This window comes from Phocoena phocoena, chromosome 11 (genome assembly GCF_963924675.1).
Source record: "Phocoena phocoena chromosome 11, mPhoPho1.1, whole genome shotgun sequence".
Classification (NCBI taxonomy): Eukaryota; Metazoa; Chordata; class Mammalia; order Artiodactyla; family Phocoenidae; genus Phocoena; species Phocoena phocoena.
In genome coordinates this window covers 81,097,433-81,110,497 of record NC_089229.1, presented here as the reverse complement: position 1 = coordinate 81,110,497, position 13,065 = coordinate 81,097,433, and the positions used below count along the sequence as shown (strand labels likewise).

Below are 13,065 nucleotides of genomic sequence, written 5' to 3'. Positions count from 1 at the left end.
CAAAGCTTTAAAAATGGTCACAGCAAACGCTGTCCTGAACTTAAACCTTGGTGGTGATAACATGAGAGTTCAAAAATGCAATTTTTTGTTCTTCTGGGGGCAGCGACCAGGAAAGGTCAGCTTGCAGAGCACCTCCAAGAGTCTGGTGTCATGTGCCTGCTCTCTTGCCACGTGGCAGTTCTCCTAACACTTTCATGATCTGAATTTTGTCTTAACATTCTAAAAGCATAATCGCTAAGAATAATACAAGCATGGCAGGTTAATTTCTCCCTCCACAAATTCTGGTTGCATAATTTAACATACAAACAATTTGAGGAAGAGATTATTATCTCTTTACATTTTGAAAAGCTCTTCCTGATACAGTTTAAAATACGCAATTGAAACTCTGCATTTTCTTGAGTATTCAATATGTTTCTTGGATTTTTTTCCTAACTGCAAGAATAGGATAAATAAAACCACTCGTTTCTTAAGCACAGCAAACATGAATCAAATGGCTTTTACTCCATATCTATAAAAGGCAATGCCACCATCATAAGTTTCTCAATATTTCCTGTCACCTTTAAGCATGTTCATTTATTAATCTCAATGTATTTTAATAGCATACATATGTCCTTGGGGCTTACTGTCATCTTTTTTGTCCCCAAATCTTTTAAAAATCTTAGCCTCTACATGACTTTAAGCATGTTTTTAAACAAGTTTTATGAAAACCTCTTTCTGTACTCCATATTGACAGAGCCCCTCTGAATCTGGGAGAAGGAAATCACATTCCAGTCGCATTGTCAGCCCGAGGGGCATAAGCTCCAAAGCTCTAGTTCCTAGAGCTGTAAATCCATTGTGTTGCAGGTTATAAATAAGGAAATTGGCCTGTGACAGCTACGGTTTGGAAGCATTAACATTTTTGTTTGCAACTCTCATTTTTAATCTTTTCAGTTATTTCCCTTAGCAAAACTTAGCCACCAAAATGACTTCCTGTATCACTGACCTATATGCCATCATTAAAAGAAAGAAATTCCAACCAACCATGACAAAGGTTGCAGTCAGCATTTAAGACAAAATGGACTCTTATAGATTCAGCCAAAGGTAGCTCTCTCCGCCCTGCATCTCCTTCCACCCCGCCTCCCCCTACCTTCTCCGTCCATTTGAGCAAGGGACCTCTCTTTGCATTAAGAATGCGTGATGTGTGCCTTTTAGTGGCTGCATTTTAAGTTTGGTCTTCTCAACCATGAAAACACAGTTAGAAATTGTCTCGGAGCTAAACCACTCAACATCTTGGCACTTGGTTGTTTTTAACTTTTCAACAATAGGCACTGTTCGCTCCCCTCCATCTCAGTTCTTTATTCAGTGATCAGGCTAGTCACGGCTGCCCCCATGGTGTCAGTGCGGTGGCATGTGATGATTCACATGGGGTGTGTTTGATCCGAGAAAGCCCAGTCTCTGCTTATTCTTCCTTTGTTCTGTCATCTGGGGGAAAAGAGAGAATGCCTTGAGCTGATTTTCTCACTCATGCTCAGTGCTGGTGGGACACACAATGTTGGGTGAATATTTCCCAAGCACCTATAGTCTGTCCAGCATCATAGAAAATATATTTACCAAAAAAGAGAAAATATTTTTTAAAGTGAATTTCCCTAGGCAGAGAAACAGAGCAAACCACTCCCTGTGGTTAAGAAAGAGGAACTGTGGTTCTTTTAAAGCAGCCCTTGCTTGTAACACACATATAATCATCGCCATCACCTTAGTCATTTTAAAACCTACCACGGTTACTTTTGATATTATTTTTACTAATGCTAACAATTTTACACGACAAAGGGGTTGATTGTAGTGTTGAAATGACAGGTACTAATGACGATCTGCCTTTCTGATGGATATAGTAATGGTTATGATGGCAGAAAATACGATTTTTCTAGGGCTCCCCTGGTGGCGCAGTGGTTGGGGGTCCGCCTGCCGGTGCGGGAGACGTGGGTTCGTGCCCCAGTCCGGGAGGATCCCACGTGCCGCGGAGCGGCTGGGCCCGTGAGCCATGGCCGCTGGGCCTGCGCGTCCGGAGCTTGTGCTCCGCCACGGGAGAGGCCACGACAGTGAGAGGCCTGCGCACCACGAAAGGAAAAAAAAAAAAGAATACGATTTTCTATAAAAAAAAGTCCAAAGAGGTCCTTGTCTTTCGGCATCTGCTCCTTCCTTCCCCGTTCCGTAGAAGTGTCACACAAGATGGGGAGGTGTGATAAGTAGAAGTAGCCTCTGCTTGTAGAGGTCTGGTTCTTACAACACAACGTGGGGTGTTTTTTTTATGGGAATTTACCGTCCATCGTGGATAACAATCTTGCGCCCAGGAGTCTCCAGCCACCCCTCTCTCACAGTAGTGAACAATTTCACATGCCCCGGCCCCCCCAGCTCCATCTGCCGAGCGCACCCACCTGCTCCTTGAGCTCCGCCAGCTGACCCGACAGCTGTCTGACCAGACTCATGGTCGATTCCAACTTCTCCTGCAGGTTCCGAATCTCATTTTGTTCGCTGTCACCTTCATTGCTAACGAGGGACATAGCTCGCATCCGAGGAAACCAGTCCAAATTCTTCTCCTAAAGACAAATACATGTGCAGGAACAAGGGAATAAATATAGAAGAGCGCCTGAAGTTCTGTAAAGAATGTTTATAAGTGTTCATTATTACTAACATTTAAATCAAAGTTTCCTAGCACCCAAAGCAAAAGGTACTCTTTCTGGCCAGGGGTGGGGAGAGGTTGAGGGTGGGAATTAAATATTGCAACAAACTTTGTAGGGGCTCCCAGGGAGGTCCCGGATAAAGTATTTAGAGCAGCGCCCTGAACGCTGTGGGCGATCAGTGAATCTTGATGACGTAGGGTCTGGAGATGCTAAAAGAAATGTTTCAGTTCCAGCCACCCATGCTGGTTTACCTCCCACTTCCCCAAGACAGGCTCCCAGCTCTGCTCAGGGAAGAGGGAAGTGGAAGGGCATGGCCCTAGGTTACCCTGTCTGCTCTCTTTGGAAACATTTTATTACAGTGGGAGGGAGGTTTTAGAGTTAGACTTCCCCAGAGGGCAATAGCTGGTGCCACTTCTGTTTTTCCAGGCTGACTGAGGGTAGGGGTGTGAGTGCATACGTGTGTGTGTGTGTGTGTGTGTGTGTCCCCTCCATCGTGGTAAAGGCAGATGGTTAACGAGATACCCACCTCTCTTGAAAACTCTGCCTGATTGCCTACCATCATAGAATCACTGTGAATTACTTACACCCCGTCTTTCAATCCTCAAAAGAGCTTGCAAGGTAAATCACTGTCCCATTTTACAGACGAGGAATCAAGCAGCCCCAGCAGTTTAATTACCCTCATCACAAGCTAGAAAATGGCAGAGTTAGGATTTGAAGGCAGGTGAGCCTTTCCACCACTGATTGGATACGTCAGTCTGTATCTCTACCTATTTCTCTAAGTCACCTTCTCCCAATATCCCTAGCAGTGACCTTCCTGCTTCAGATTCTTTCAACTCCAGAAAAGTCCACTGCAGTGGCTACAAAGACGTCTGCCTAGCTGATCTCTAGAACAAGGGTCCGCAGAGTACGTTCCTCCCCTAAGAGGAAAGGGGAAAGACCCAACCTATGTATCTCTGCACTTCTGCCTAAACCTCATCTGGCCCTTGGATTGGTTTTTTTTTTTTTTTTTTTGGTAGTTGTTAGTCAGAGAATAACACGTTCTTTACAGTCCCCTACCCCCAATGGCAGTGAAAAGGGCTGATAAAGGATAGGATAAAACATATTAAAGAGATTTAAGCTGCATTTAAATAGCTGTAGCCAATTAGCATTTCAAAGGAGAATGGTAACTTATGCAGAAGTGCAGAGTGACAGCCAGATTCATTCATTCAATCAATCCTTCAATATCTATTGCCAGGTATTTAGAGATGAAAATCAGGTAAGACAAAATGTCTGCTCTCAAGGAGCTTGTGGCTTAGGAGAGCCCTCCACAAAAAGTGAACGGGGCACTCTGCATATCAAAATCCCCTGGGGTTGCTTGTTAAAATAGCAGATTTCAACCCCACTGTCTCTTACGAAATTAGAACCTCTTAGGGGACCTGCATCAGTCCTATGTGCACTAAAGTCTAAGAACTCTGAACTGTGGAGACATAGAAGATAAATGGTAACTGCTTGGGTAGTGGCAGGGTAGGGGGATGGAGTGAAGAGGAAAGATCTGAAATGGCTGGCATGAGGAATGGGAAGAGGAAGCCAAATAGGGGCCCATTAATTGCTTGCAGGGGCGGAGTGGGAGACCGTGCCTTTTTTTTTTTTTTTTTTTTTTTTTTGCGGTACGTGGGCCTCTCACTGTTGTGACCTCTCCCGTTGCGGAGCACAGGCTCCAGACGCGCAGGCTCAGCGGCCATGGCTCACGGGCCCAGCCTCTCTGCGGCATGTGGGATCTTCCCGGACCGGGGCACGAACCCGCGTCCCCTGCATCGGCAGGCGGACTCTCAACCACTGCGCCACCAGGGAAGCCCGGGAGACCGTGCCTTGTAATGCCTCCGGCAAAGCCCACTGTTCACCAACAGCCCAAGTGGGTGTGGAGTTGAGGCAGAGAGTTGGACTGATACAAGATGGTGTGTCCCCTGGAACGGGCCTCAGAAAGACAAAGGCATCGGGAAGCCAGGAATGTCAGCAGAGCAGTGGCTGGAGTGAGGCACACTAGTGTGTGGACTGGTAGGAGGGATGGAGAAGCACAGACCTGTGCTAAATGCTCTGTCAGCACGTAATCCTTTCGACGATCCAGTGGACTCCAGTTCTCTTATCTATTCAGTATTTATATTATCTACCGTATTACCTATACCTGAATTTTACAAATAAAGAAACTGAGGCTGGCAAATAGTTTGGCTGGGATCCCCACCCAGACCTGTCTGCATCCAGGCCTCCTGGCAAGAAGGGAGACTGTGGACAGAAAGTGGAATAATATTTAAAATTCTGAAGGCAGCACAACTTCAGGAAATAAAAATTCTAGAGTGAGAGGGCCTGAAATCTGATAAAATACCAGGGAATTTGGGGAGTCAGTATTTCATGGGTACAGCGTTTTAGTTGGGGAAGATGAAAACTCTCTGGAGATGGACGGTGGTGATGGCTGCATAACAAGGTGAAGGTACTGAATGCCATAAAACTCTACACGTAAAATGGTTAAAATGGTAAAATTTTATGTTTTATGTATATTTTACTACAGATTTAAAAAAATCACAATTTGCAGAGGAGAATCTTTTGGATGAATCATGCACGAAATCCGCGAATTCATCCTGAAGGAGGTCAGTAGAAGGGGTGGATGACACACAGGAGTGACCAGGGGGTATTAAAAGACAGTGATGGAAAGGCTTGAAGAATGGGTTTTCACATGACGGTGAAGATGTGATGATTTCTTGGCGATGGGGAGTTGAGTCAGCTGACCCTCTTCTGGGGCCCTTCGTACTGAGGGGGTAGGAAGATCGGCCGCTGCCACCAGTGGGCTAAAGGACAGGGGACTCCTCTCAGGAGAGTCAAGAAGGCAGCCTTGTAGGAGAGGAGAGTTGGTCTGTATCAGGACAGGGATTCCAGGGAGGCTGACGGAACAGAAGCGTTTGAGAACCTCAGACAACTGGGCCTGGGGTGAGAAGGTACCAGGAGACATGGTGATGGACCCGAGGTGGGGCTGGCGAAAACATCAGCTTTCAGAAAGTTTCCAAGAGAAAGAGAGACAAAACAGTGTTCTAATGCTTAGCAAAGAGAACATGGGTGAGACGGTGGAATTGCCTCTGAGGAAATGCTCTTGTAGGTGTTGCGGGGCCCAGGTCAGCCCAGTCCACGGTCTCTTGCTTTTGAGGAAACAATGGCAGTTCTCAGGGGACCACTGCCCCAGCTGGTTGGGCCACAGGACTCTTCCCTTACACATTCTTTCTTCACTTGTTCCTTTGTTCATCCATTCATTGACTAATTCTTACAGTGTTGACTATGTCTGTGCTAGGCACTGGGAAGACAATAGAGAGCCAAACCCAGTGCAGTTCTTGTGCTGGTGGAATTGACAGTCTAGGTGGAGAGTAAGACCTCAATCAAAGATGATGAAAACAGTGACAAGCCGGGCTTAAGGGCTGGCTAGGAAAGCCACCCAGCTCCGCCGTCCTTTCTCCTAGTCCCTAAAAATCATTCTCTCTTCTAACCCTCTTTTGGTTTTTCTCATCTTTCTTCCTTTCACTGCCTGTATCTTTCTCTGTTTTTGTTTGTTTGCCTGGTTCTCAGCCTTTTCTCTCCTTTGTGCTTTTTGTTTCATTCCTCTCTTCCTCTGTATATCAACGGACCATAATCTGAAGCTAAAATATAACATGTCATTAAGAATTTTTTTTCAGTATTGAATGCTTTCTGGTTCCTTTTCTTCATTTTTAGGAACCTGACTTGAATGTTCTGCATCTCCCTAAAATGGCAAAAAATAAGCAACCTAAATGTATGGTCTTTTGTCCTCTTTTTACAAAAAAGCGCCACTCTTTTAAAAATAAATGTTCACAACTGATGTTCCTCCAAATTCGTGCAGAAAGCATATTCTTTGCACCAAAATTAACTCAAATCAAGCAGAGTTCTTAGAATAAATGCTGCACAGGCTTGTTCACTGAGAGTTGTTTCCAATGAAATACCCCAAGGTTCCTCTCTCTGCTCCAGTGTCAAAAAGAGCGGCTTCCATGGAAGGCTCAGCCTGAGCCCGGTGAGAAAGGAGAGCGCCGCACTTCAGCCTGAGCCAGAACCGCAGGACAGACACTCAGAACGGTGACTGGTTAACAGGACACCACTCCCTCACCGCGTCGACTTGTAATGTGTCCATCATCTAACAAAGCGGTTGGATTTGATTTGTTATTTCTCGGTTACTCACATATGCTACGTACATCTCGTGATCATGCTTGTGATTAGCAGAGTCCCATGGCGACTTTGGTTAGTCAATATGACACCATTTCCTTATTTCATCAGGAATGAAAATGTTTAACTACAGGGTAATATAAAGTCAGGGAAGCTGCAGATTAAGTGTTAGATTCCGAGGTTACAGTGTATGATCCTAGCTACTTGGTGATGGGAAATCCAGAGCTTCTCAAGCCTTCTAAAATGCAAAGCCCAGGGATGAAGGGACTGAGAGCATGCCAACCATAACCCTCTTGCTATCCCTAAATTCTAATAATAATGTGTCTTTCTCGATGACTAGAAGATAGACAGACTTAAATGTGAAAACCTTTCAAATAGTCCTTTCAACGGTCAGATCAATTTGACTTATGTAATTTTGTAGTTATTCCATAAACAATTAGGTTGTCAGAGTCAGTCAGAGCTTAGCTGTGCTGTTTTCATATTTGGTTCTTAAATGTGATACCTCATTTGCAGGAAAGAGGCCATGCGATATAAAGGAAAGAGCATTGATCTAGGAGTCAGAACACCTGGGTTCTGGTTTTAGTTCAGCCAAAAACTAGCTATGTGATATAAGGATGGTGGGGAAGCCTTATTCTCTGAGTCCCGGTTTCCTCATCTGTAAAACCGGAATGTTACCCTGGGTGGTCTCTATGTCTCTTCCAGCTCATCATTCTGTGAGCTATGAATTCAAAACTTTACAAACCAAATTGCTGAGACAAGCCCCAAGCTCGCCAAGTGAGCGAACAGAAACATAGCATTTAGGCTAGAAGCAACCTCGAGACCACATAACCCAAGCTCAGCATATAACAAACGCCCATTCTGAAACCTGGAAAGTTTAGGTTTCCTTGAGGTCTTATAACTGTTTCCCTGCACTTAACTTCCACTTCTGGACAAGTTCTTCCATATTAGGTAGTGGAAAAGCTCTTATATAATCTAGCCCTGCTGATGCTTAATTGGTGACAGGCTTGAGAAAATGTAAAGATTGTAAGGATTTCTCTCTGCATCAGAACGAGATTGAAAAGCAGGAGGAGATTGATTTCAGTGAGCCAAACATTGGAGAAACTGTCTTATGTCATTTTAGCTCCACTAGGTACACATTAAAAGTCACGTGGGATAATTTAGGAGTTTGGGATTAACAGATATACACTACTATATATAAAATAGATAAACAGCAAGGACCTACTGTATAGCACAGGGAACTATATTCAGTGTCTTGTAACAACCGATAACGGAAAAGAGTCTGAAAAAGAATATATGTATACATATATATATACATGTAACTGAATCACCTTGCTGTACACCTAAAATGTAAATCAACTATACTTCAATAAAAAAAGGTTTAAAAAAAGATTAAAAATAAGTCACCTGCATGTAAGCTAAAGAGAAAGCAAGCGCTGTAGTTCTATAACACAGTAATAACCCATTTTTTGGCTGCCTGACAAGTGTCAGGCACTTCAGTCATGCTGTGGCCAATACCCAGAATCATTCCATAAGGTTGAGACTGTTGCCATCTCCATTTTACAGATGACAACACTGAGGCAGGAAAAGGACTAGTTACTGGCCAAGGCCACATAGGGGCTATAAGTGGCTGGGCCAGGCTTTGGCCTCCACTCTGTGCGACGGGAAACCTCGTGCTCCCTTCACTGCACTGGACAATTTCTCCACGTCCAATGGAGATGTCAATGCTTAGCTTCTGAACTTGCCAGAGAAAACAGAGACTACAGGGAGAATATATTTTATAACTTGAACCCCCTTGATTACTTCTTCTGGGGTATGCTAAAGGTTTATTTACTGAAAATCAGAAATAAAGGCTTTAGGTTATTGTATCAGAAATGCAGACGCAGATACTGTGCAAATACATTGATCACTGCTTGACATTCACCGCAATTTTGCAGAGTGCTCTAAAAGACTGCTAATGAGGGGTATCACATTGAACATACCATGCATTGTATTGTGTTGTACTGGTATATCCATAAACCATTTAACATGTATCCTCATTTCTGCTTCTAGACTCTCTATGCTTAAAATATGCTGTTACAAGACCACTGGCAAAGGTTTTTCTTGGTTACCATCCTCTTCTAAGCCTTAAGTTTATATTTCATTTTCCATTCTAAAATCATACGCAAAGCCTCCTGGGCCGACGAGTATAACCATTTCCCCAAAGCCTCATTGTGACCCACTGCATTCCTCTCTTTGCACTTTTGGTTTGAAGATGTCAGCGGAAATGGCTCTCAAAAGGAACACCAGCAATGCTAATACTACCTACTTACTGGGAGGTGCCCGAAGGAAAGACATAATTCCTGCTTTCCTGGAACTTCAGAACAAGGACAATATCTGGAACAGGGATTCTTTCTGAAGTCAAAGGAATCATATTGGTTAACGCGAAGTGCTTCATGTACCCCATCCCAGCCTCTGCTCAATGAAGGAGGGGCATGGCAGGCTTCACGCCCTCAAGACCAACGCGGCGGCCTTGCTGGCAGGTGAGACATTATCTCAAAAACTTAAGGGAGGGACTTCCCTGGCGGTCCAGTGGTTAAGAATCCGCCTTCCAATGCAGGGGATGCGAATTCAATCCCTGGTCAGGGAGCTAAGATCCCACATGCCGCGGGGCAACTAAGCCTGCGCGCCACAACTACTGGGCCCGCACATTGCAATGAAGAGCCCGTGTGTTGCAGTTGAAGAAAAAAAGATCCCGCATGCCGCAACTAAGACCCGATGCAGCCAAAAAAAGAAACTTAATGGACACCCACAACACTGGTATCTGGGCTTCTAGCTTTGCTCTTGGTGAACACCCGACCTGTATGTGACAAGCATTGCTCAGTTTGGACAACAAAAGGCTGATTCTCAGAGGGGTTCGGATGCAGGCCCTGGGTTTTGAGGAAGAAAGGATGAGCTGGAAAACACACTCTTGTGTGATAAACACTGGGGACTGGAGGTGACAGAAAGGATCCAGCTGTGTCCTTTGAAATTAAAACGTTATTCCTGGATTGACAAATAAATGAAAACCTTGGCAACTCATTCTAAAGAAAAGGGAGAGAAGAAGGGCAAATCATTAGAAAAATAACACGTTCCAGGACTGGAAGATTCATTTGCCAGCCCTCACTTTTTTAAAAAAAAAAGTTTGTTTATTTATTTATTATTTATTGGCTGCGTTGGGTCTTAGTTGCAGTGCGTGGGATCTTTCGTTGCAGCACGTGGGCTTAGTTGCCCCGGGGCATGCGCGCTTTTAATTCCCTGACCAGGAGCCCCCTGCATTGCAAGACAGATTCTTAACCACTGGACCACGAAGGGAAGTCCCTCAGCCCTTATTAACTGTATCTTCCTTCTGTCTCTCCCTGTTTATTCTGTATCTGTATCTTCCTTCTGCAACTGAGTTCCTGCAAATGCGGTAGGAGTACCATATTTGTGTGGATTGAGAAATTTAAAATGTGTTAGTTATCCAAGGCAAATCTGTATTGAATGCTTTCATAAAGTAACAAATCCCTTTGTCAAACCTTGAAATGTTTTACAAATCTACGTGCTTGGACATCAAGTTTGCATTATGCATGTGAAAGTAGGTTGAACCCTATGAAGCAGTGTATGAACTTCAAGGATGCTTGGACGGCTGAGCTGATCGCACAAAGGTTGGAGCCTGCCCCTTAGAGGCACCTAACAAATGCTCAAAAAGCAACAGCCCCTGGCAGCACTGCGGTGCTCCTGCCTGGCCCCTTCCCACACCCCCACCTGCAGGGCATCGTTGCTGGGAAGGGGGCTGCTGGCTGGGGAGCCCTCCAGGGACAAGGCCTATTTAATCCAGTCACTGCTCCCAAGGGCAGAGAGAAAACAGGTCCAGCAAAAGTGCCCATGAAGGAGGAAGTGCTGGGATGAGGACGACAGGGTACTGATCTCAGCAGGACCTCAGGCTGGCAGTCAAAAAGTTACAGCTGGGAGGGACTGGACGCTGGTCCAGTTTCACACACAGCACAGCCGTGGGGGAAGTGGCTGCCCTGTTCCCAGCACGGGGTGTGCAGGAGGGCATCACAGCCTGGCAGGCTCAGCTTCTGCAGAGCTGAAAGCCGCCTTCTGTGGCTTCCTCACCTTAGGAGCCAGAGTGAAACAGGTGAGTGTGGGCCCCCCTCGGCTGAAGAGAGGGTCAAAACAGTTCAACAAACACTTAAACAAGAGTGTCATAATGCTGGAGAGGGTGTGGAGAGAAGGGAGCCCTGTTGCACTGTTGGTGGGAATGTAAATTGATACAGCCACTATGGAGAACAGTATGGAGGTTCCTTAAAAAACTAAAAATAGAACTACCATACGACCCAGCAATCCCACTACTGGGCATATACCCTGAGAAAACCATACTTCAAAAGGAGTCATGTACCACAATGTTCATTGCAGCTCTGTTTACAATTGCCAGGACATGGAAGCCACCTAAGTGTCCATCGACAGATGAATGGATAAAGAAGATGTGGCACATATATACAATGGAATATTACTCAGCCATAAAAAGAAATGAAATTGAGTTATTTGTAGTGAGGTGGATGGACCTAGAGTCTCTCATACAGAGTGAAGTAAGTCAGAAAGAGAAAAACAAATAACGTATGCTAACACATATGTATGGAATCTAAAAAAAAGGAATGGTGATGCCCCTGATGAACCTAGGGGCAGGACAGGAATAAAGACACAGACGTAGAGAATGGACTTGACACGGGGAGGGGGAAGGGTAAGCTGGGACAAAGTGAGAGAGTGGCATGGACATATATACACTACCAAACGTAAAATAGCTAGTGGGAAGCAGCCGCATAGCACAGGGAGCCATAGCTTTGTGACCACCTAGAGGGGTGGGATAGGGAGGCTGGGAGGGAGATGAAAGAGGGAGGGGATATGGGGATATATGTATACGTATAGCTGATTCACTTTGTTATACAGCAGAAACTAACACACCATTGTAAAGCAATTATACTCCGATAAAGATGTTAAAAAAAAAGTGTTGGGCTCTGGAGTTTCAGACTCATGGGTCGAGACTTCTGTCCTTAAACATTTCCAGACTGGCGGGGGAGCTAGGTGCTGGTAAAGTCAGGCATTAATGTGGACCTCGGCCTCCTGCAATGGGCAAGAGGCACTGCATGCACTAGGCCAATGGAAAAGTCATTGCCTGAGTGTGGTCTGCGTGCCGGATGGGGGACCCCGACTATTTGGGGGTTGAGAGAACTGTGATCTTCAAGTCCCACCTATTCCAGCAACCTGAAAATGTGCCGATTTTGAAAAGTAGGGCTCTCAGCAGTGACCTGGAATAGGTGATGCACCCTTGGGGGCGAGCGGCGGCTCTCATCATGGGCAGCAGGTTGGCCTGTGGGCAGAGACCACAGCCCCGGAGCACCCACCTTGCTTCTTAGCCCTTCCCGCCTTCCCAACCCTCCCTCTTAGCAACACCCTGTATGTCCACGATGGGAGGGCAATGGCTGCACACGGAAGTGAAACTGCTTATAGGTTCTCTTTTGGCCTCAGTCTTTTCACCCCTGACGCCGCAGCTAACCGTGTCCCCTGGGTGTCTACACAAAGCATCAGCTACAACATCAAGTGGAGGGGTTGATCTGCTCCCAGCCCACACGGCACCCAGGGAGGGAGCTGCACCAAGGAGAGAGAGTGGTCCATGGCTGGGGAGATCTAAGAGGATCCGGACCCAAGCAGCTTAGGGCTGCTGGGAGCTACAGTCCTCCTGTCAATAACTAGCAGGATTGCTAGGCTGGTAACCAGGAACACTAAGGGGCAGAAGGTCTCTGGCTGTGGCAGCAGCTGTGATATGGGCTTGCTGGAGGCTATGGACCCCACCTTGAGCACCGACCAGGTTGGGTAATCACTCAGAGAGGAAGGGTGTGGAGGCCCGCAGCCAAAGATGCTTTGAGCCACCAGCTAGCTGATTCAAAGATACACAGCAGCCGCAGAGGCAGGGACCGAAACCCAGTCAAAGGTCTGATGATGTGGTGATGGGAGGCTTGTCTGCCACCTGGCTGTGAGAGATCAAGGAACCAAAGGGCCTGCCTGACATTCTCCCAGATCCCTATTGCCGTTTTTCCTGGGGAAGTGTTAAGTGGGAAGCACTCTGACCACAAAGGGAAAATAAATAAGTAAAGCTTGCATAACAGAGGAGATTGTCGGGAACGCCAGGCAGCTCCAGGGCCTCCTTAGAGCCAGTCAT

The 13,065-nt window shown here is 45.9% G+C and overlaps 1 protein-coding gene across 3 annotated transcripts in view; it reads right to left on the bottom strand.

Annotated features, from left to right (window-relative positions):
* Positions 1-1,374: 1,374 nt before the first annotated feature.
* ITPR2 (inositol 1,4,5-trisphosphate receptor type 2) overlaps positions 1,375-13,065 on the bottom strand; it is a 523,170-nt gene continuing 511,479 nt past the window's right edge. For all 3 annotated transcript variants that reach the window (XM_065887013.1, XM_065887016.1, XM_065887015.1), the window contains 2 exons: positions 2,412-2,573; positions 1,375-1,461 (listed from right to left, as the gene is read on the bottom strand). In XM_065887013.1, the coding sequence (XP_065743085.1) occupies positions 1,375-1,461; positions 2,412-2,573 (249 nt within the window). The remainder of the gene's footprint in view (positions 1,462-2,411; positions 2,574-13,065) is intronic.